Source organism: Phyllostomus discolor, chromosome 9 (genome assembly GCF_004126475.2).
Source record: "Phyllostomus discolor isolate MPI-MPIP mPhyDis1 chromosome 9, mPhyDis1.pri.v3, whole genome shotgun sequence".
NCBI classification, from domain to species: Eukaryota; Metazoa; Chordata; class Mammalia; order Chiroptera; family Phyllostomidae; genus Phyllostomus; species Phyllostomus discolor.
The window spans coordinates 39,879,312-39,904,969 of record NC_040911.2 but is presented as its reverse complement, the minus strand read 5'-3'; the positions used below and the strand labels follow the sequence as shown (position 1 = coordinate 39,904,969).

At 34.9% G+C, this 25,658-nt stretch overlaps 1 protein-coding gene across 2 annotated transcripts in view; it reads right to left on the bottom strand.

Annotated features, from left to right (window-relative positions):
• The window catches only part of ROCK1 (Rho associated coiled-coil containing protein kinase 1), a 158,547-nt gene that overhangs the window by 63,589 nt on the left and 69,300 nt on the right, over window positions 1-25,658 (bottom strand). Inside the window, exons 10-13 of one of the 2 annotated variants that reach the window (XM_028524517.2) lie at window positions 17,139-17,298; window positions 14,111-14,171; window positions 10,002-10,090; window positions 7,735-7,783 (exon numbers count right to left, since the gene is read on the bottom strand). In XM_028524517.2, coding sequence (XP_028380318.1) covers window positions 7,735-7,783; window positions 10,002-10,090; window positions 14,111-14,171; window positions 17,139-17,298 — 359 coding nt within the window. The remainder of the gene's footprint in view (window positions 1-7,734; window positions 7,784-10,001; window positions 10,091-14,110; window positions 14,172-17,138; window positions 17,299-25,658) is intronic. The other variant, XM_036009232.1, reaches the window with a different exon arrangement.

The window sequence follows — 25,658 nt, the reverse complement described above, 5'->3', positions numbered from 1 at the left end:
TGCCAGTCCCTTCTGGCCTGCAAAGTTCCTGTTGAAAAATCAGCTGACAGTCTTAAGCTCCCTTGTAGGTAACTAACTGCTTTTCTCTTGCTGCTTTTAAGATTCTGTCTTTAACTTTTTGCATTTTAATTACAATGTGTATTGATGTGGGCCTCTTTGGGTTCATCTTGTTTGGAACTCTGTGCTTCCTGGACTTACATGTCTATTTTCTCCACCAGGTTAGGGAAGTTTTCCTTCATTATTCTAATAGGTTTTTATTTTATACTTTAACTTAATCTTAATTGTATTGTTTCCTTGCTCTCTCTCTTCCCCTTCTGGTATCCTCATGATGGTAATGTTACTATGTTTGAAGTTGTCCCAGAGGCTTCTTAAATCTTCATTTTTTAAAAAAATTCTTTTTTCACTTTGCTCTTTTGATTGGTTGTTTTTTTCTTTCCGTATATTCCAAATTGCTGATTTGATTCTTGACTTCATCTACTCTCACCGTTGATTCCCTATAAATTATTCTTCGTGTCAATTAGAGTATCCTTAACTTCTGGGTGGTCCTTTTTTTATGCTGTTGAAGTTCTAAATTCAACTGCTCTTTCTCCTTATATCCAGTGTTTTGAACTCAGCATCTAGTACACTGCTTGTCTCCATTTTTTTTTTCTGGAGTTCTGTTCTTTCATATGGGACATGTTTACTTGTTGCCTCATTTTGACAGCCTCCCTGTGTTTGTTTGTATATATTAGGTAGAGCTGCTAAGCCCTCAGGGTTGTTAGGGTGGCCTAACATAGTAGGTGTTGTGTAGGGTCATGGCACAGCCTTCCCAATCATTCAAGCTGAGCATTCCAGGTGCATCCCACCTCCACCATATGGCTATCTACACCCTCTTCTTGTAGCTGAATCTGGATTTGTGTTGGCATGTCAACAAAAGGGATTTATTCCCAGGCCAATCAGCTGCAATGACTGGCTACAACCACCAACCACCCTGGAGAATCATCTGTGCAGTGGCCTGCCCCATAGAGCAGGACGTACATCAGGAGGGCTCCCTTGTCCACTGACTCCACCTTTGAGCATATCACTTGAAGAGTTGATTGGGTGGTGGTGCTCTGCCATGGTCTGAAGCTGTCTACCAGGTATGCTAGCTTTGAGGAATTTCAGGAGGTGTAGGCCAAGGTCTGCCAGCACCTGTGTTCTGCCCAGGGTCACCCAGATTGAGCTACAAAGTAATCTGGAAATGGCTACTACTTGTGCTGGGCTTGGCAGTGTCTTGGAAAAACCAAGCTGTAAAACAAGGCAGGCTGCTGCTAGTGACAGGCCTGGAGCCACTTGGTGAGAGGTATCAGGTATACTAAGGCCAGATGCTGCTTGTTTGAGACATTTTGGAGAAGTGTGAAGTGTGAGCTAAAAGTCAATTCATACGGAAAACCACTGGAAAGAGTTTGTGTAGGCCTACAAGTCTGGTGGATGGAACCTCAGGAAATCAACAGAACAGGGCAAACAGTGTGAACCAAGTTGACTAAGACTCACATATGGCCTCCTGCCTGCCCTCTGCCAGCTCTGTTGGGGGAGGGTTCATCAAAGGATCAATGGGCCTCTGTCAGCACTTTTGTCTGGGACAAAGCTGCCTCCCAGCTCACGCCCTAATGCCAGACAATTCAGTTCCTCCCCATATGACCCCAGAGTCATTTGAGTTGCTATCCCAGTGCTGGAGGTCAGAGGAATCAAACCCGAAACCCTTCAGTTAGCTCTCACCAACTGAACTATACTGGCTAGGGTCTTATCAGGGTTTTTTCACAGAGCAAATATTGTTAATTTTTAACAAATTCCAATTTATTAATTTTTTTCCCTTACATGGATCATGTTTGTGGTGTCATGTCTAAGAACTCTTCATTAAGTTGTTATGGTCCAAGGATTTTCCATAAAATTTTATATTTTTATGTTTGCATTTAAATATAAGATTCATTTTGAGTTAATTTTTACATACGCTGTGAGATTTAAGTTGAAGTTTATATTTTGGCCTATCGATATCCAATTGCACTAGCACTATTATCCTTCCTCTACTAAGTTATTTTTGTACCTTTCTCAAAAATCAGTTGGTTATAAATTGAGGAATGCTGATCTATAGTTTTCTTTGCAGTAATGTCTTGGAGTTCATTGGGAAGCGTTCCCTCATTTTATATTTTCTGGACAAGATAGTATAGAATTGGTGTTAATTCTTGAACGCTTAGAAGAATTCTCTAGTAAAATCATCTGGTCCTGGTGATTACTCCTTGGGGGATCTCTTAAATTATAAATTCATTTCAGAAGTTATACAGGGCTTTTCAAATAATCTATTTCACATTGTGTGAGTGGTGGTAGTTTGCATTTTAGTAGGAATTAGTCCATTTAATCTAAATTTTACATTTATGTGTTTATAATTTTTTGCAGAGTTCTTATGATCCTTTTGATGTGTGTATGCCTTGTGTTATGTCTTCTTTTAAAAAAGATATTTATTTTTAGATAGAGAGAAGGGAGAAAGTGAGGGAGAGACATATCAATGCGCAAGAGATATTATCGATCAGATGCCTCTTGCACGCCCCCAACTGGAGACCTGGCTTACAACCTAGGCAAGTGCCCTGACTGGGAATTGAAACAATGACCTTTCAGTTCCCAGGTCAGTGTTCAATCTACTGAGCCACATCAGCCAGGCATGTTATTTATGATACAGCACATCTGTGTTCTCTTTTGCCCTTGTCAGTCTTGCTAGAGGTTTGTCAATTTTGTTGATCTTTCCAAACAGCTATTTTTTTGCTTTTATTGATTTTTGTTTTTGTTTTCAATTCCATTGATCTCTGATCTTATCTTTATTTTTCCTTCCTTATTTTTGCTCTTCCAGGTTCCTGAGGTGCAAATATAGATAAATGATTTGATACTTTTTAATCTTTTCTAATGAAAGCACTTAATATACAAATTACCCTCAGAGCACTATGGTAGCTGCATTCCATAAATTTTCATGTTTTACTTTCACTTTTTTATTCAAATATATTTTTAAAAGATGAACAGCCATAACTTTTTAACCTAACTTATGAGATATTATTCATATTCCAAGATATTTTTTCTTTTGCTTCAAGATTTCCTCTTTTATCTGTGGATTATTTAGAACTGTGTTGTTTGGTTTCTGTGTATTTGCAGATCTGCCTGATGATCTTTCTGCTATTCATTCCAGTTTAATTATATTTTGGTCACAGAATATATTCTGTATGACTTCAATTCTTTAAAATTAGTAGGAGTTTGGTCAGGATGTGCTCTATCTTAGAATGTGTTCCTTGAGTGCTTGAATAGAATGCGTACTTTGATGTTGCTGGGTGGAAGATTCTATCAATGCTGACTAGATCTTGTAGTTGTTTGATGGTGTGGTTCAGTCTCCTACATGTTTTCAGATTCTCTATTTATGGACTGATATTGAAGTCTCCCAACAATAATTGTGGATTTATCTATTTCTCCTTTTGCCTCACTGATTTTGTAGCTTTGTTGTTTGATGAGTATAAATTTAGGAATGTAATTTATTAGTGGATTGACCTTTTATCATTATGTGATATAGTTCTCTGCCCCTACTAATCACATTCTTTGTCCTGAAGTCTAATTTACCTGATTATTAACATTGCTACTACTTTCTTTTTGCTAATGTTTGCATGATATATTTTTCCATCCTCTTACTTTCAAATTATCTATATTGTTACATTTACAGAGAACTCCTGGTAGGCAGCATATAGTTAGGTCATTTAAAAAAATCTACTCTGGAAATATATTTCTTCTTCTTTTTTTTTTATTTCAATCATTGTTCAAGTACAGTTTTCTCCCAGAAATATATTTCTTTTAATTGCTGCTACATTTAGGCCCTGGCCAGGTAACTCAGTTGGTTGGAGCATTGTCCTGATACGCCAAGTCTGCCGGCTGAGTCCTTGGATCAGGGAACATATAGGAATCAACCAATGAATGCTTAAGTGGGTGGAATGGCAGATTCATGGTTTTGTTTTTTTTTTTCTCTCTCTCATATCATTTTAAAAAGTAATTGTTGCTTTATTTAATTTACATTTAATGTAATTATTGATGTTAGAATTAAGTCTCCCATTTTTGTTTTAGTTTTTTTTCTCTTTCTGTGGATTACTTGAACATTTTTTAGTATTCTATTTTGATTTATCTAGTTTTTTAGGGTATCAATTTGTACATAGTTCATCACAGTCTACTGGTGTTGACATCTTTCCAGTTTAATGAAATCATAAAACCTATACCTGCCTTTATATCTCTTTATCCTCCTGTGTATAATTATATTAAATATTCCTTCTACATATATAGAGAACCACAGTAGCCAATAATGTAATTTCTGCTTCAATTGTTAAAAATAATATGTAAAAGCTCAAAAGGAGAAGGCAAGTGTATTTAGCCATATTTTTACTCTGTTGTTCTTTCTTCTTTCCTAATGTGTCAAGATTCTGTCTTTTACCATTTCCTCTATATATTTAGAGAATTTCCTTTAGCAAATCTTTTAGGGAAGGTGTGTAGGTGACAACTTCTCTTAAGCTTTCTTCTATCTGAGAATGCTGTAATCTTCATTGGAAAGGATTTTTCATTGCACAAAGACTGCTGGGTTGACAGTTTCCTTTTTCAGCCACTGAAAAATACTGTGACACTTCCTCCACCCTCCATGGTTTCTGATAAGAAATCTGTCATTTGTAATAATCTTCCCACTAGTTAAGTATCTTTTGCTGAATGCAAAATTTCTTCTTTGTCATTAGTTTTCAGAAGTCTGACCATTGTGCATCATGGTGTCAGTATCTTTGGGTTTATTCTCTTTGTGGTTCACTTCACTTCTTATAGGTTTGTCTCTTTGTAGGTTCGTGGCTTGCCAAATTTGTGGAATTTTCAGCCCCCTTTCTCCTCTCCCTCAGCAATTTCAATGATCCAAATGTTAGAACTTTAAAAAACATTTTTAAAATTAAATTTATTGAGGTGACATTGGTTAGTAAGATTACATATAGGTTTTATGTGTACATTTCTATGATACACTTTTTTCACTGTTATTCACACTGTGTGATTTCTACTGTTCTCTCTTCAAGTTCTCCGATTCTTTACTTGGTATCCTTCATTCTGCTGTTGAGCTCACTCATTGAAATTTTTATCTACTGTTATTTTTTGTTGGTTCTACTTTATATCTTCTATGTCTCTGCTAAGACTTTCTATTTTTTTCTGAGACTTTCTAACAAATTTTTCATGTTTCAAATGTTTGTAGTTACTCACTGAAACATATTTATGATGATTCCTTTAAATCTGTGTCAGATAATTTTAACAACTGTTACATCAGTGTTGGCATCTGTTTATTGTGTTTATTGTTTCAACAGAAACCTGGACATTTTGGGTATTATTTTACAATGTTCCATATCTTACTTAAGTCTTCGACTTTGGCAGGGCTCATTTGTCACTGTTCTAGTGGGATTAGTGAGATATTACCTCCTTTCTGCCAGATGGAGGTAAAAATGTAGGTTTTCCACTTGATCTTTAAAGACACAGAGATTGTAGGGGCACGGATCCTCATTACTGTTGGATGGAAATGGGAGTTCTGGTACCCTACCAGGCCTCCACTGATAACACCATGGCTGAGCAGGGAAGGCTTGTCATTTCAGTGTTAAAGATTCAAATTCACTACCTGGACTTTTCTCACACCACCCCAGCAGGGAATGGGAAGGGTTGCTTGTTGAGTTCAGCAGAAAAACTAGACTCCCTACATGGTTTCCAATGACACTGCCTGGGGAGGTGGGGGGAAGATTTGTTATTTCTCAGTGGATACAAAAGTCTCTCCATTGGATTTTCTCTGACACCACCGAGTCAGATGGCTGAAAATCTAGGCTTTTCATTTAGCATTTGCCGGTGACAGTGGCGTTACATTTTTTATGCTGTGTTTGGCTGACTCGAGCAGTGATTAAGTAATTATGTAAGTTTTCTGACTTGCTAACCTGACCCTTTTCTGGTCCATTGGCTAAAGAGAGAGGCTTTTCTTTTCTGTGCTGGTTGGTGTTTCCAGATTGCTGGTTTCTCCAGCACACAGTCTGGGATATATGCTGTGAAAACAAAATCCATAGTACTTGTTTCTGTGTCATTTCTTGGGACCCAAGTCCTCTAGCTGGTCTGCTTTCTCTTTACCATTCAGAATCTTTTTTACATTTGTCTTATAATTAATGTCAAGGATTTTTCAGCTGTACTTTGTAGGGGAAATAGGGGAAAAGTACTTTTACTCCATTTTTTCAGAAGCAAGATTATAGCAGTCCATTATCTGTGGTTTCATTTTCCATGGTTTCATTTTCCACAGTTTCAGTTACCTGCAGTCAACTAAGTCCAGAAATATTAAGTGGAAAATTCCAGGAATAAACAATTCCTAAGTTTTCAACTGTACACAATTCTGAGCAATGTGATAAAATCTCACACTGTACTGCCTGGGATGTGAATCATCCCTTTGTCCAGCATACCGATGCTGTCTGTATAGGCTCCCCATCCTGGTTATCAAACAGTCATGGTATCACAGTGATCATGGTTTTACTTAATAACGGCCCCAAAGCTCAAGAGATGTGATGGTGGCAATTCAGATATGTCCAAGGAAAGCCATAAAGTGGTTCCTTTAAGTGAAAAGGGATGTATATAAAAGAAAAAAGCATAGTATATTGGGTGTTTCAGGAATCCACTAGGGGTTTTGAAACATATTCCTAGCAGACAAGGGAGGACTATTATATTCCAATGTTATAGTTAAGACCTCTTTTCTACCTTGAATTGGAAAGCTGAATAACTTGAATCTACTAGCACACTTGAATTTTATCGGTTTCAGAAATGGAATAAAAAGTGGAGGATATGCAAAAAGGATTTGTTACTTATTATCAAATATATATTTCTTAAATACTTATTATCAAATAAGTGGTGCTAGGCTGAGTACACAATGATTAATGGCAGATTGGTAAAATATTATCTAAATCTTCTCAGATAACTATATGTATATCCAAAGCTACAAATGAGAAAAGAAAGCAACAAAACCCTACCACTAACACTATTCCTTAATAGGACAGAAAATTAAGACAGCACAAAAACCATTAAAAAGATTGAATCTAAAAGGTCAAAGGAAATAATCAAAGAGCAGAAGATGACAGAAAGTATATGTCTTTTCAAAGGACCTTCATACATGTGGTAGAAAGACTTTTACAAGTTAACCAAAGGGAATGAAAATGTATTACATATTTGCAAACAAACATCTGTATCAAGAAATGTTTATGCTATATTTCTCTGATAATAAAAACATGTTAGATGACAATGGAAAACACACATAATTTTAAAATCAATATTATTTCCCATTTGTTCACATGAAATTGTTAATCAGTCCTTTTGAAATTGTATTCTTTTCTCTTTCCTATTTGTCTTTTTTGGTTACAGCTGCAGATTCAATTTCTGATCTTGATTCTTTTGCTCCTTTGTCACTGATTTGCAAATATCACAACTGAAATGAAATTTTTATGCTAAAATTTCAAGTGTTCTACAATAAAATTACAGAAGAAACTAAAGTATAATCTAATCTACATTACTTGAACCTGCAACTCCTACGTGGAGCTCTCATCATAATTCTTTATATTTCAACCTATAAAGTTCAAACTAATTTTCTTATGAAATGAAACAATCTGAAAAAGGGGGGGAACTCTTATAAAGGAACATGTTTCATTAGAAAACAAAAAGTACCTCTTCATCCAATTCTTTCATTATCTTGTCTAGTTTAATGTTTGAAGTTCTGTAAAAACAAAAGCATTATAGATTAGAAATATGTTTATTTTTTGACCATGGGTGGAACCCCACACTTCTTTCTGTTCCATTTAACTAAGATTTCACAACATTTTTTGTGCTGTGGATCTCTTTGGCAGTTTGATGAAGCCTATTGCCTTTTCTCAGAATAATATTTTTAGAAGCATAAAATAAAATCATGGGATTAAAAAAAGCAAAGCTTATACTTAAATATAGTCATAAACTTAAAAAATGTGTGATTTAGTAATGTGTGTGCTTTTTTGTTAATTTATTAAATCACAAGATCTAATGGCAATAATTTCAAAGTAGCAGTGAGCACAAATCATATTTAGAGATAACTGTATTATAATAAAATATTTATAATTTCTATTGGTGATAAAAATTCAGTTATTGCAAATTATTGCCTATGCTCATAACGAAAGGAAATGCCGAATTTCACTTATAAGTTAGAGAAAATATTATCACCTTCTCATTTAAGTTTAAAGACCTCAAATACCATTCATGGACCCTTTATGAATTCCAGGTTAAGGACCCCTAATGTCACTTATGCAATACTGGCTACTAAATAAAAATTAGTCATTTAACTTTTAGTACAAGATTAAATAAACAAAATGAAAGGTGGCATATATATATCTATATCTCTCTCTCTCTCTATATATATATCTATATATATCTCATTGAATATACCCACTAGCAACTTGTGCAATTTAAGATAAACTGAAAGTGTATGATCTTCATCACAATTTATTTTCTTTGGCCCTGAACAGAATTCTGAGCTTCAAATTTATATATACAACCGTTTCCATGGATATCTCATCAAATACTATATTCTGCATTTCCAGAACTACACTTATTCCCTCTGCTCCATACCCCTACCTACAATACTAATCTGCTTCTTCTCCAAGTGTCCCTTAGTGAAGGATACCACCTGGGAATCATCCTTGACTCATCTTCTTCCCTCATTCCCATATAATCGAATTAATAAATGTCAAGTGCTGCCAACTAACGAGACTTCTTTTTAAAAAGCAAATTTGATCAGATTTTTACTTCTATTTCTAAGAGTTTTTTTTTTTAAACTTCTTAGTTTAATAACTTTCAATGTTTTCCCATCAACCTTAGGGTAAAAATTACAAATTTCTTAGCTTGTCAAAAACAAAGTCATCCAAATTCTAGATTCTGTTGATCTTCCCAGACTCTAATCCTAGCCACCCGCATCCCTCCTCCCCCATTTTCATGTGATTACTGGCCACTTTGGCCATTCTTATTTTCTTCGTCAAAAAGATCCCTACCATCATCACCACCACTACTTTTGTCATTTACCTTTTGATTATAGTATTTTTTGGATGTAGCAACTTCTCAACGCATATGCAATAGCATCTATTTATTTCCTCCCCTTATTTCTGTATTTTATACTTAGAAATCCATTGCAAATCCTAGCATCAGTTATTTACTTTTAATCAAATGCTGTTCTAAAGAGAGATCTGCATTATGTGCTTAACTACTTAATCTATCAGGAATGGTATGCAGTGAGAATTTTACTTGTTTTCTTTTACCCTGATCACAAAATTGCCAGTTTTCCATATTCCATTTGTTGCATACTTTATTTCTATACTACCTCTGTATTTCATTTATTCAATATATCCACTAAAAATGTAATTATAAAAAGTTCTAAGTAATAGTAACTCACCATTATGCTAGGTTATTTAAAATAATGTATTTTTTCATAAATATACACTCTTATTAAATTTAGACTCATGGAAAAAAATCTGATTACTGCCCTAAAAAGATCATAGTGGAAAACAGAATGTCTGTATCTGAAACTTAGTGAATTTTAATCTTCAACAATATTTACATTTTAGAAAGCATCTTATGTAATGCAAACTAATCTGCTCTTTCAGCTATCTAATTAAAATAGGAGAGAAAAGCAATAAATCGGGTACAAAATGAATCAACACCATAGAGTTTTTTAATAAATACCTTAGGGGAACAAATGCATTTTATATTCTGAGGAAAATACCTTTATAACTAATGCCAACATACATATTACTTTCCAATTCTAACCAAAACATTCTTCACTGACTGTGTATCAGTAGTAACCTTTATATCCCCATCTTACTTCTGCTTATTTTCCAGTGTTTACAGAGTGCAAGCTTTAAATAAGCTTTGCTGTACAACTTTTAATGTAAAAAACATAATTACTCTCTTACCTGCACTTCTGCTCCATTTCATCTTTTAACTGCATTTCATTATGTAGCTGTTCTTCCAGCTTATAAATTGTTTTCTGCAAACTTTCCTGCTTTAATTGAAAACAAAACAAAACTCATTCTACTAAGAATATTCATAGAGAATTTAAAAATAGTAAGTTTATGTTACCATTTTACACAGTTTATGTGGGAATTGTTTGATTCAATCTTACCATTTTCCTTTCTATCTGACATTTCATTATTAATTTAACAAGTATTTTCCCCCAACACCTACCCATATGTCAGGCACCATGGGGGGAATAGTAATACAAAAATAAAAAAAGATTTGGTTAACTGTTCTTATTAAGCTAACAGTTAAATAGTGAAGCATGGGAGAATGAGAGTATGGAAAGAACCTATAGTCACCCATAGACACATACACAAAAATTACAATATAATGTAGTAAGTGATAATAAAATTACATGTAAAATGTTATGAATGTAAGTCACATCCAATTCTCTCAGGAAGATATAAAGTTTGAGATGAAACCTACAAGATTAATCATACTTACCAAGCGGAAAAGATGGTAGAAGGAAGGCATTTGAGCCTTGCAAAAGTAGAGGCAGAAGAAAACACGATATATTTGGGAGATTGAAAGAAACTAACTACAGGCAGAACACATAATACAACAGGGAGAACAAATAACATTAACACCTGAAAGGTGAGCAGGACCATGATCTTTGTATGCAAGAGAAGGAGTAGACGGCTTAAATATATAAGCATTTTAAAAAGAAAAATAACATAGTACTGCCATTTTAGAAACATCATTTCAGTAATAAGGTGATCAGATTAGAGGGTAGAAAAATTCTAGACAAAGCAACCACTTAATAAGTTATTGAAATAGTTTAGGCAAAAGAGTATAGAGGTCTGATACAAGGCAGAGGCTAGAGGAATGAGGGGAGGTAATACGTAACTGTGCAAATTAGAAGGCAGAATTTATAACCTAACAACTGATTAGAAATAAGAACAGAGTACCATTACAAATGCCAGTAACAATAAGAACTGCTGGGAAGGGTATGGAGAGAGAAGAACTGCGTTTAGGTTTAGCATAGGTTGAGGTGCCTGAGAGATGTGTACAAAGAGAAGCCCAGTTAGAGAGAAAAAGGAGATTCAGGTATGGAGCTCAGAGGAAAAAGCTGGATATATATGAGATTACCTACAGAACATGAACAGAGAGCCAAGATCGGAACCACCCTGAGAAACATTTAGTAATTAAAGGGGGAGAGAGGGAAGAAGGAAAAAGGATGCGAGGAGGGGAGAAGAGAATCTGCAAAGTGGACTGAAAATAAAATCCAAAGAGGCAGAAAGAAAAAAGAAACTAAGAATGAGAACAGGAAAAAGTTATAAACACTTCTAAGGAGAAGAAATTAGTGACAAATGCAGTAAAACAGAAAATTAAGTTATGGAATGAAAATTATTCATTGTATTGGGCAATCACAAAGTTGTTCACTAGCTTCTCTGCTAGAAGGCTTTCAAGGAAGAGTTAAAAATTAAATTAGCTGACTTTTATATTTACTTCTAGATGAACAGAAATACTAGGCATGCCAATGTTTTCTTCTTCCCCTGTGATCTTACCAGACCAAAAGATAAAAAGGCAAAAGCCACTGAAAGAAAGTTATGGCAATCACCAACAAAAGAGATCAGCCCCCTAAAACATGATTCCACTGAATATTTTTTGAAGTCCTGATGTACTATTGATCCTACAGGTAAGTAACACACTGAGAGCTAGGTTGCAAGACCTCCTTATTGTCACCTTCCATAGGTCAAAGGTGATTAAATGTTAAAGACTAATGAGCTCTTGTTAGCTATATAACTTGGCAAATAACTCTACTAGAAAGAGAATTTAAGAGAAAAAGACCCAAACAGTTAACAGGTACTCACATAGTTCATTTCTCTTTTTCCCCCCTTCCCTTATCACATGTTCTCTTACACTTAAGAGTTAAAATATCAAGGAGAAAGAGAAGAATTATATCAAGCTTCTAAAAAAATGACTGTTATTTACCTCCTCAGTTACAATTATGTCAATTATAGTAGATAGAGTTTAAAAATTATCTAAGAATGGCCAGATAATTATTTCTGATATTTGTAAGAAAGATTTGGATTACCCAAAAGGACATTTTCAAAAGTAAGCAAGCAAGATTTTTACTTTAACCTCTATCTCCTGAATCTATACGAAAACAGAAAGGACTCATGTCTCTAATATTTACTTCCACTAATTTTCAGTGGACAAACCAGTAGTCTCCATTTGCCCCCTTCTCCCTTTTCTCACTGAAGATCCATCAGACTGTCAGACTGGATGACCTGCATTCTGTTGCCCTATAATTTTAAGGTTGTTTTCAGCCTACAGGGAAGAGCAATAGGAAATCAGAAAGTGGGAAAAATGAAGTTCTGTTCACTCTCCCCACACTCCTCTTGAATTACTGTGGTTCTGGTAGTGTTCTATCTTCTATGCCCCTCTTTTATGATTTTGTTTGCGCAGAGCTGTAGCAACAAGATTTGCCTCTCCTAGTTCCTTCAGACTAGGGGCAATGACTTCTCCTTGTTAATCATTGGGTGCTTTAGCATCCTTTATTTATTGCTTCCCTTGATCCTGCTCCTACCACTGTTAATAGTCTCTTCATTAAACTCTCTTCATTTAATGAATGAATAAACAAAATGTAATTTATACATTTAATAGAATATATTTGGCCTCAAAAAGGAATAAAACTGATACATTCTACAAAGATGAACCTTGAGGACATTATGCTAAGTGAAATAAACCAATCACAAAAAGTAAAAAATTATGTGAGTCCACTTATATGAGGTACCTAAGGTAGTCAAATTCGGAGAGATAGAAAATAGAATAATGGTTACTAGGAAGATGGGGGAGGGAGAAATGGGGAGTTTAATGGATATAAAGTTTTAGTCTGGATGAAGAAAAGGTTCTGGAGATGGACGGTGGTTAATAGTTGCCTAACAATGTGAAGGTGCTTAATGCGACTGAGCTATACATTTATAAACTGGTTAAAATGGTCAATTTTGTGTTAAGCATATTTTATCACATATACAGAACTCTCCTCATTTAAATCTTTTGAATGTGTCATCTATTTTCCTGTCAAGACCCTTACCGATACATTGATTTATCATAAATTCCTAATCCCAAGGGATTAGAAAGACCAAACTACCCATCTGTGTAGCAATTTACAGTTTATCATCTGCCCTCACATGTAATATCCCATTTGATATTTAGGCAAGAAATCAAACTAGAGAACAGACAGTAGGTAAAAGTACTATAAAAATCTATAAAAATTTAAGTTCACCACAAGAAGGAACTTTTACCTTTTGTGTCAGCATAGACCTGGAGATTATTGTGCTAAGTGAAATATGCCAGTCAGAGAAAGACAAATACCACATGATCTCACTTATATGTGGAATCTAATTAACACAATAGAAACAGAGGCATGGATACATGGAACAGATTGACAACTGTTAGAGGGGAGGGAGGAGGAGTAACTGAATGAGGAAAAGGAAAAGAATAATACAAAGAACATATATGCATGACCCATGGACACAGACAACAAGTGTGGTGATGGTCAGAGGGAACGGGGTTGGGGACTGGGTGGAGGTGGGCTAAGGAGGGGAAAATGGGGACATCTGTAATAGTGTCACTAATAAAAATAAATGAAAAAATTTTAAGTTCACCATTTTGACAGTTGCTAGATGGGAAGGGGTTGAGAGGATGGGTGAAAAAAGTGAAGGGATTAAGAATTATAAACTGGTTACAGAATAGGCACGGCATAGGGAATACAGTCAATAATATTCTAATAACTGTATGGTGTCAGATGGGTATGAGATTTATCAGGATAATCACTTAATAAGTTATATAATATCTAACCACTGGGGTGTACACCTAAAACTAATATAACACTGTATGTCAACTGATATTAAAAAATTAAAAACTGATTAAAAGGCAAAATAAAAAGAAATTTAAGTTCACTACATATTCAGAAGCAATATAACTTTACTTAATATCATACATGCAAAATACATTATCCACAAGATAACTTTTTAAAAAAGAGTAAGAAAATACCTACCAAGCTTTTATCTGTGTTGGAACTAGTTCTGTTATCATTAGGATTTGCTGAAGATAAGTATCTGAAAGGAAAAAAGATGTTACAAGTAAAACATAAAACTGTCTAATGACCAATAACAATGATTAACAAATACTACATGTTTATTTTTTATTCAGTATTGTACCTGCTCTGCTTTCAAAAATGGAGTACAGGTAAGGTTGCTGTTGCCATGCTGCCCCTGCTACTTCTACCTTGCTATAACTATTACACTATTATTACTACATCTACTATTGCCACTACTATAGCCTCAGCCTTGGTTAACCAGAACTCTCTCAAAAAGACACCAAATAACGACAGTATACTTTACAGCTGTTGTGGGGCAGTTGTTAATGTACTAGATATTAATAGTGAAAGACAGAAGATAATCAAATGTCCTTTAACTACCATTAAATATATATAACAATTTTCTAAAAGAAACAGTAGGAAAATATATCACTTCCTATGTTTTCCTTGGAAAATTATTCAGATCAGCTAGAGAATAAAATAATCAAGAGACAACAGCAGCTATGTAGTAGATTGGTAGAGAAAAGGTCCCATGTGACAAATGACAAACTTTAGATGTACTGCAATTTAATTCCATTGACTATTAAGTAATTCATAAATTCAGTGCAAAATTCTACATTATGTAATGTAAATAAAAATATATAGCAATGCCAGTAGAATCTGAATTAGGTAAGAGATTATGCTGTTTGATCTATAAGATACCTTCTAAATTTAACATGCTATATAAGTGAAGTTGACATTTAGCCTTCTACAAAGTTGACAAGTTTTCCTGAGTGCAGCACTGGGAATGTAAGAACACCAACGGTACCCATCCATTTGCTCTTCTACTTCTTTTTTTTTTTCTTTCAAGGTTCTTTTGCATATTGTTGCTTTTATATAAAATCTGGTAATTCAGTTAACTTTTTTAAATGAAAGAGGTGTTAGATTATTAGTAATGTAGTGAAAAAGTTTAAGGCTATTTTTAAAATAATTTTTAATTCAGCTATACTTCAGCAATAAAGATCTCTGCCCTTGGTAATCAAAAATATGTTTAGATTTCAGGAGTAACAATTTCAGAAGTTTTCTATTTTACACCAGTAATTCAAAATTATACTTATTCCTGTATTGTACAGTCCTATAATATTAGATATATTATAATATGGCTAATCAATACTTTTCTGATTTTTTTCTTTATTAAGAGTAACTGTCCCCTTGACCATTCACATAATCTAAATGCATTTACTAAACAATAGTATATTACTCAATAAAGTAGTGGTGCTTAAAAACACAGTTCAATTTCTACTTTTAAGAACCAGAAAGTTAGTTTGAGATATGCAACATATGAAGAATACAAGAGAAAAACCAGAGAACATAATCAAGTGTATGACAACATAGTACAAATAGTATAATGTTTATCTAATTCAAATTAGCTTTGTATAGATGACCTTTGAATAAAGTAATTAACTGCAATTATCTACAGAAAATCCAAAAAACATTGGGGGTTGTTTATATCAACATGTCAAGTGTTTCAGAAACCAAGCCAGAGAATAATTGATAAAAATTTTTTTAAAAGTGGAATGTTTCAGCAAAAACTGCTTTAAAGCTTTTCTGTGTATTTATTTCAATATAAAATAGCTATAATATTATACTCATGGAGTGTTAGGAGGAAAAAGAATTAAAATATGGGACTTTTCTAAGGGTCAAAACTCAAATTACCTACCTGACTGGGGATACAACAAAAAGTATCCAATACTGTCTTACATTTAGGTTACGATACAAATGCATGAGCCAGAACTAAATTGCCTTCGTGTTTTCTAAACTTGACCTGAATTCGCTCTTATTAAAAAGCTATGACTAAAATGACAAAAGGCTTCACTTTATAATAAGGTTAACTTATAATAACCACAAACTTAATAATTACTCAAAGCAATTAAAATATCTAATGCCACTCTGATGGAATATAATTTAATTAAAAGTATATACTTTAAACATAAATTTAATTAAGTAGATTTGACATACCCAGTAAATGTTGCCATATGGCTCACTATATATTGGTACAGCACTTTGTTTAGATTTCTATTGTGTAGTTCTTTCCAACCTATATTATATAATTTATCCATATTCTTGCTAGGATATGAACATCTCAAGAGAAGGTACTATATAACTTACTCATTCTTTCCCTGTACCTAGGTGCTTAGTAATACACCTCACAAAGAGATGTCAAATATGCTTGTTGAATGAATGAATAAATAAATGCTCAGCCAAGGAAATAATATTAAATGTTTAACCTATATCTGAAGTGCACATGAAAACACTAAAGCTAACATTAGCTCGTACTATTAATAACAGTTAATACTGACTGCTTATTCCATGTAAAGCATTGTCCTAAGTATATTACTGTTTTGATTTACTTAACCCTTACAACAACCCTATGAAACTAGTATTATCACTATCATCATAATCATCTTCCCTATTTTTGAGGAAATAGAGGCATAAAAGGTCAAAGTTATTTGCCTAATTTAAGGCCACAACGTCTTACACGTTGTAAGACATGGTGAATTCATTTAGCAGTTTTGGGGAGGGATCATAATTTTTGAAGAACTAAAAATTATAGGCCTTTGGTATTATCAATACAGTTAGGATAATACTAGAAAACTGTATGCTGTTCCCAAATGTATTTTATAAAGCCAGAACTCTTTGGATAACAAGATTATCCAAAATATTAGTATTAACAGAATCTTTTAACCTATTAATTGCTATAACTTTAAGTAGTATAGTGTATCAAAAACAAAGAATTTCTGAAAACTGATATCCTGAACGTGGATGAGTCTGAAAGAAATTAAATATGTAATACTAAAGTATCACACATTGCTGAAAAATGGAATATTAAAATATCTCTTTTTATACCATTAAAATCTACCTTAAAGCTCTTAAAATGATTTTTAGATGTCCCTAAGAAAACAACAGGACTACACAAATTAGTACCTGTCCCTAAAATCATACTTACCTACGGTTGCTATAATAGGTAAATCCTACAAAAGGGAGTTGATTGCCAACAAAAGCTTTAGGTATAGGGAATGTTTCCTCATCTCCTTTATCTTCTTCCAAGTCATCAAAATTACTTGTATCAATGTCACTACTTAAATCAGGTACAACTGGTGCTACAGCTAGAAATAAAAACAAAATTAATAGTTCACTTCAAATTTAATGTAAAAATAAAGTGAAACAAAGATTCTAAACCAACTACTAATGGTTTCTTACAAACAAGTAACTTGCAAATCACAAATTCCAAATGGGGTGAGTCATATTATAGTACGCTTTATTAGGATAATTAATCAATTGATAGTGATCATGTATAATTCTGTAAAACAATGATCTTACTTCAAAATCACTTATTATTACAATTTGTATCTCACATTTAATCTGCATATTACAGGCAAGTATTACTAAGGTTTGTTTTAGAATACCACAGCATAAAATATGCAAAGGCAGTTAGGACTACAAAAGGCTTTTCAGAAATTATAGCATAACGAATTGTAACCAAAGTCGATTAGTTTCAAATAGAGTATTGTGTTTGTTAATATGCTCTATAGCAAACTAGGAATCAAGGTTGCTTCTTAGTAATCCTGGAATACTGGAATCCTGGAGTCCTGGAATAATTTGGTACTGAAATATTTTTACTCAATCTAAAATCTAGATGATTGGTATCCTCCCCCCTCACTCACTATGTGTAAGATTAAGTTATAAGAAGCAGAGTATTTTGAACTATATTTTCAGACTAGCTACCTTTCCTGAATCAAGTGATTAAGGAACAACTCAATGAGGTATTTATGAAATGACTGTAAGGAAAAAGGGAAACTGGACAGTGTGGCTCAGCTGGCTGGACATCATCCCAAAAACTGAAAGATTGCATGTACGGTCCTCAGTCAGGCACGTATGAAAGGCAACCAATCAGTATTTCTCTCTCATATTGATGTTCTTCTCTCACATCAATGATTCTATCCCTCTCTTTCTCCCTCCTTTCCCCTCTCTCTAAAAGCAATAAGTATATCCTTAGGTGAGGAATGAATAAATGAATGAATGAATGAATGAATATATAAAATTTTAAAAATATATGCATACAGGATTTTTAAGAGTTATAAACTTGAAGGTGGGCAAGGCTTATATATACTTAATAATATAAAGCCATACATGACAATGCTTAAATCTTCATTACACAAAAAATACTATATGAAACTAATGCTACTACTATCTTCCTTTGAGCTTGTTATAGAGAGTGAATTCTAAAAACAAGTTTTTACCTACTACCAACATCATGCTCAATGGGCAAAAAATAAATGCATTTCCCTTAAGATCAGGAGCAAGACAAGGGCACTGCTTTAATCACTCTTATTCAATATAGTAATGGAAGTTCTAGCCACAGCGATTAGACAAAAAAGGAATAAAAGGCATAAAAAAAAAAGGAATTAGAACTAGACTGGTACATGCAAAAAAAGGAGACTAGACCCTCAACTTATACCATAAACCAGAATAAACCCAAACTGAAAAGGAGCAAGTAAAACTGTCATTATTCGCAGACGACATGATAGTGTACATAGAAAACCCAATAGGCTCCACCAAAAAAACTACTCGACCTAAAAAGTGAATTTGACAAAGTAATGGGATGCGAAGTTATTATTCAGAAATCAAAGGCATTCTTGTACACCAACAATGAATTATTAGAAATATAAACTAAGAAAAAAATCCCATTTACTATAGCAACAAGAAAAATAAAGTACCTAAGAATAAATTTAACCAAGGAGGTAAAAGATCTGCACTTGGAAGACTACAGAACACTGAAGAAAAAAATTGAGGGAAATACAAATAAATAGAAGCACATACCATGTTCATGGATTGGAAGAATTAACACAATTAAAATGTCCATACTACCCAAAGCAATCTATAGATTCAATGCAATTCCTATTAAAATACCAATGGCATATTTCACAGGTCTAGAACAAATATTTCAAAAATTTATATGGAACCAAAAAAGGACCTCAAATAGCCTCAGCAACCTTGAAAAAGAAGAACAAAGCTGGAGGAATCACAATACCTGATATTAAACTATACTGCAAGGTCACTGTAATCAAGACAGCCTGCTACCGGCGTAAGAACAGATGCATATATCAAAGGAACAGAATAGAGAGCCCAGAAATACATCCATGTATCAATTAGTATTCAAGAAAGGGGGCAACAAGCATACAATGGAGTAAAAACAGTCTCTTCAATAAGTGGTATTGGAAGAACTAGACTGGTACATGCAAAAAAGTGAGAGTAGACCCTCAACTTACACCATAAACCAGAATAAACTCAAAATGGATAAAGGCCTTAATATAAGTTGTGATACCATAAAAGTCCTAGAGGAAAACATAGACAGTAAATTTCAGATCTCATGTAGCAATATTTTTGCTGATATATCTGCTAGGGCAAGAGAAATACAGAAACAAAGTGAACTACATCAAATTAAAAAGTTTCTGCATGACTAAAGAAACCATCATCAAAATGAAAAGGAAACTCACTGTATAGGAGAACATATTTGCCAATGATACACCTGACAAGGGTTTAATCTCCAAAATATAGAAAAACCTCCGGTGACAGGAGGGGAGAGAAGAGGAAATTTAAGGGGACAGTGGGAAGGGTTCACAGGAACAAACTTAAAGGACACATGGTCATAAGCTAAGGGGAGGGTGGTAATGGGAGGGAAGTGGGGAAGGTGGGAGGGGGGATGGGATTGGGATTAAAAAATGGGCAGAGACTCTTCCAGCAAGATGGAGGCAGAGGTGGACACACCGTACCTCTGCGCACAACCAAGATTGGAACAACAACAATTTAGAGGCAGAATGGCACCCAGAACTGACAGAATTTATCTGAATGGAAGTCAGACAGCCAAGAAGTTGAAGTAGACCCGTTCATCCAGACCAGTAGAAGGGGCAGAGAGGAGCAGCCGGGCGTGTGGAGAACAGGGAGAATTGGGCGCATAAGGCACTGGGAGCACATAAGGCATCTGGGGCGTGCAAGATCGCAGCGGGTGGACCCTGAGTACGCAAGCGGCGGCTGGCACACCCCGTGAGGCAGAGATTGTGGACCAGGGCAGAGCACGCAACCCAGGATCCCAGAGAAAGGACTGAGGTCCCAGGAGAACGGAGCTACTGCCACTGTTCCCTCCCACCCCCGCCCCCACCCCCACATACAATGTCACAATCTAGCGACTGGGGTGCCCAGCCCCAGTGAACACCTAAGGCTCTGCCCCTCACTGTAACAGGAGCGACCAGAACAAAAGAGAGAGAGAGAGAGAGAGAGAGAGAGAGAGAGAGACACATGTCTCAAACAGAAGAACAGATCAATGCTCCAGGACTCACCCTTTTGATCGACCAAGAGATAGCCAATCTATCAGATGCACAATTCAAAACACTGGTGATCAGGAAGCTCACAGAATTGGTTGATTTTGGTCACAAATTAGACGAAAAAATGCAGGTTACCATAAAAGAGATGAAGGAAGATGCACGGAGAACCAATAGTGATGGGAAGGAAACTTGGACTCAAAACAATAGAGTGAACCAGAAGGAAGAAAACAACAACCAATCAGGGAAGAACAGGGAAATAAGAATTCAAAAAATGAGGAGAAGCTTAGGAACCTCCAGGACATCTTTAAACGTTCCAACATCCGAATTATAGGGGTACCAGAAGGGGAAGAGGAAAAGCAAGAGATTGAGCACGTATTTGAACAAATAATAAAGGAGAACTTCCCCATTCTGGAAAAGGAAATAGACTTCCAGGAAGTCCAGGAAGCTCAGAGAGTCCCAAAGAAGTTGGACCCAAGAAGAAACACACCAAGGCACATCATAATTACATTAGCCAACGTAAAAATGAAGGACAGAATCCTAGAAGCAGCAAGAGATAAGGGGACAGTCACCTACAAAGGAGTTCCCATCAGACTGTCAGCTGAGTTCTCAAAAGAGACCTAACAGGCAAGAAGAAGCTGGAAAGAAGTATTCCAAGTCATGAAAGACAAGGACCTATATCCCAGATTATCTATTCAGCAAAGCTTTCATTTAGAATGGAAGGGCACATAAAGTGCTTCTCAGATAAGGTCAAGTTCAAGGAGTTCATCATCACCAAGCCCTTATTTTATGAAATGTTAAAGGGACTTATCTAAGAAAAGAAGATAAATAAAAAACATGTATAGTAAAAGGACAGCAAAGGCACAATTATTAACAACCACACCTAAAGCAAAACCAAAAGAAACTAAGCAAACAACTAGAACAGGAACAGAACCACAGAAATGGAGATCACATGAAGGGTTAGCAACAGGGGAGTGGGAGGAGGAGAGAGGGGGAAAAGGTACAGAGAATAAGTAGCATAGATTGTAGGTTGAAAATAGATAGGGGGAGGGTAAGAATAGTATGGGAAATGTAGAAGCTAAAGAACTTATAAGTATGACACATGGACATGACTAAAGGGGGGATATGGGTGGGAGAGGGTGTACAGGGTGGAGGGGAGTGAAGGGGGGAAAATGGGACAACTGTAATAGCATAATCAATAAAATATATTTTAAAAAATGGGCAAAGGACCCAAACAGACACTTCTTCAAGGAAGACATATAGATGACCCATAAACACATGGAAAAAATGCTTAACACCACTAGCCATCAGAGAGACACAAATTAAAACCACAGTTGGTCTGAAGGTTGGGGGTTATTGTTAAGCTGATTAACAAATTAAAACCACAATGAGATATCACTTCATGCCGGTCAAAGTGGCCATCATTAATAAATCAGCAAACAACAAGTGCTGACAAGGATGTGAAGAAAAGCGAATTCTAGTGCTCTATTAGTGGGAGGGTGGGGAATGCAGACTGGTGCAGACACTGTGGAAAATAGTATGAAATTTCCTCCAAAAATTAAAAATGGAACTACCTTATGACCCAGCAATTCCACTACTGAATATACCCTAACAACACTGAAACACCACTTCAAAAGAATGTATGCACTCCTATGTTCACACAGCCAAGTGTTGGTAACAGTCTAAATGCCATCAGTACATGAATGGATTAAAAAAATTGTGGTACATTTACACAGTGGAATACTAAGCAGCAGAAGGAAAGAAGGAAGTACTACCTTTTGGGATAGCATGGATGGAAATGGAGATTATTATGCTAAATTAAATAAGCCAGACAGCAAAAGACAAATAGCATGTAACCTTACTTATAACTGGAATCTAATGAACACATAACGAGAAAAAAAGAATTGAGACATGGAAACATGGCATAGACTGATAGCTGTGGGAGTGGAGGAGGGAGACGTGGGATAGGGGAAAGACGGAGAAGGGATTAGCCAAGGAATATGTATGACTGACTCATGGACATGGACAACAGAGAGAGGATTGACTGCAGGTGACAGGGGTGGGCTGGGTAGGGAGAAGGGAAAAAATTGGGACAACTGTAATAAAATAAATAATAAAATAAGGAAGTAGGAAAACAAATTTTAGGAAAAACGACTTTTTAATTAAAAGATACGGGGGTATAATAAACATCACTGAAATATTATGGTTACAATATTGAATAATTACTCTAAATACAATCATCTCATGTTTCTTAACTGACCTGATTTCATTATCTTAATCTTTTATATATAGGAATCATTTTTCTATTGAATCATCTGGATATTCCAGGCCAGAAATAACTATTGTTTTGTGTCTGGGACACAATGAACTATTTGATGACTATGGGAATGAAGCAACATATTTAACTCAAAGAAACTGTAATACTACTAACAATGAATGAGAAGAGACCTTATTACTATTCCCTTTCCTTAATGAACAATAGAACTGCCAGACTAGACTATTCTAGCTTCATAATAATAACTCTAATTCGTAAATTGAGGAAGGAAAAAAACCAGTTGTCTCCCCTAGTGAAGTACTTAAGTCAATTATGGCCTTGGTATAAATCTTACTTTGAAAGAATGGCTCTCAATTTTAAAACAACTTTGCATCCTGGTTCTCATTTGGTAATGTCTCGGTACATTTTTTGGTGGTTGTTCTGAGAGAGGCATGCTGCTACTAGCATTTAGTGGGTAGAGACCAGGAATGATATCCTTACACCATATACAAAAATTAACTCAAAAGAACGGTAAACAATAACTCTGACATATATCAGTACACTAATGTTCAAAGAAGCATTATTCACAATAGCTAAAAAGTACATGCACTCCAAGTATTTACTACTAAATGAATGGGAAAAAAATGGGGTACATACACACAATGCAATATTCAGATATGAAATGAATTCTGATACATGATATAACATGGATAAATCTTGAAGACAAACTAAGTGAAATACGTCAATCTCAAAAAGATAAATATTGTATGTTTCCACTTATTTGAATAACCATAGTCAAATTCATAGAGACAGAAAGTAGAATAGTGGCTATGGGTGGGGGGCTAGAGTTAGAAAAGAATGGAGAGTTATTGTTTAATGTGTATAGAGATTTAGTTTGGGATGAAATAAAGTTCTGGAAATAGATGGTGGTGAGGGTTGCTAAAAAAGGTAAAGGTGATTAGTGCCACTGAGCTATACACCAAAAATATGGTCAAAATGGTAAATTTTATGTTATATATACTTTATCACAATAAAAGGAGGTACTTTTTCTAAAAGTTTATTTTTTAAAAGAGTCCCAGGTAATGCTGAGAAAGTATAAACTCCTAAGCACCTGACACTTGCCGGACTCTAAATTCTTTATCCATAAAGCCTACACTAATAATCTCTCTCATGAGAGTGTAATTCTAAAGGATGTTAGACTAAATCTACAGAACCAAGAATAGAGTATATATGTGCTTTTAGACAATAAATTTTGTTTTTAACTAAACTGAAAACTTACTTCATGAGATGATAGTTACCACATTACCATGTCATGTATTTCTCCCAAGCTATAGGTGTATTAAGGAATGGCAATCTTATCTCAAATGAGGTTGTGAATGGAAAGTGTTCTGCAAGTTAGCATATATTACATTTAACATGGTATTATTAAAAATGTGTGCAATGAATATCATTTTCTTCTTTAAACTTAATCTTTATTATATATTTCTCCATTACTATTTAGTCCCCTTATACCTCCTTCCCCCAGCACTGTTGCCCAAGTCCATTCCTCAATCCCCCTACAACCTAACCTCCCCCTCCACTAGCTGTCACCTGTTCTTCATCTATGAGTCTGTCTCTGTTTTGCTTGTTAGTTCAGTTTGTTCATTATATTCCACATATGAGTGAAATCATATGGTATTTGACTGGCTTATTGCATATAGTATAATGTTCTCCAGGTCCATCCACACTGTTGGAAAGGGTAAAATTTTCTTCTAATTTTAGCTAAGTAGAATTCCATTGTGTAAATGTCCCATAGTTGTTTTATCCACTCATCTATTGAAGGATACTTGCGCTGCTTCCATATCTTGGCCATTGTAAATAACTCTGTAATGAACATAGGGGTGCTTACGTTCTTTCTAATTAGTGTTTTGGGTTCCTTTGGATATATTCCCAGAAGTGGGACAGCTGGATCAAAAGGCAGATCCAAGTTCAACTTTTCGAGGTATCTCCATACTGCTTTCCACAGTGGCTATACCAGTCTACATTCTCACCAACAGTGCACTAGGGTTCCTCTTTCTCCACATCGTTAGCACTTGTTGATTTACTGATGATAGTCACTCTGACAGGTGTGAGATGGTAACTCATTGTGGTTTTAATTTGTATTAAATTTTATTTGTATTAATTTAATTTGTATTTCTCTGATGATTAGTGACACTGAGAATCTTTCTCTCCAAATGTCCACTGGTCACCTGGATGTCGTCTTTGGAGAAGTGTCTATTCAAGTCCTTTGCCCATTTTTTCACTGGTTGGAATTTTTTTGGCGTTTAGTTTTGGAAGTTCTTTGTAAATTTTGGATATTAACCCTTTATCAGATGTATCAATGAACATGTTCTCCCATTTTGTAGTTGTCTTTTTATTTTGTGATGATTTCCACTGTTGTGCAAAAACATTTTAGTTTGATGAAGTCCCATTTGTTTATTTTTTTCTCTTGTCTCCATTCCCTGGGGGAGATATAGATGATAAAAAAATTTCTACAAGCAACATCCGAGATTCTGCTATGTTTTCTTCTAGGATTTTTGTGGTTTTGGGTCTAACATTTAAATCTTTGATCTATTTTGAATTTATTCTTGTGTGTAGTTTAAGAAGGTGGTCTAGTTTCATTTTTATGCATGTATCTGTCCAATTTTTTCCAACATCATTTATTGAATAGACTATCTGTAGCTCATTGTATGTGTTTGCTTCCTTTGCCCAATATTAATTGACTATAAAGGTGTGGGTTTATTTCTGGGCTCTTTATTCTGTTCCACTGATCTATATGTCTGTATTTATGCCACTACTAGGCTGTTTTGACTACTATGGCCCTGTAGTACAGTTATTAGGTAGAGTGATTCCTCCAACTTTGTTCTTCTTTCTC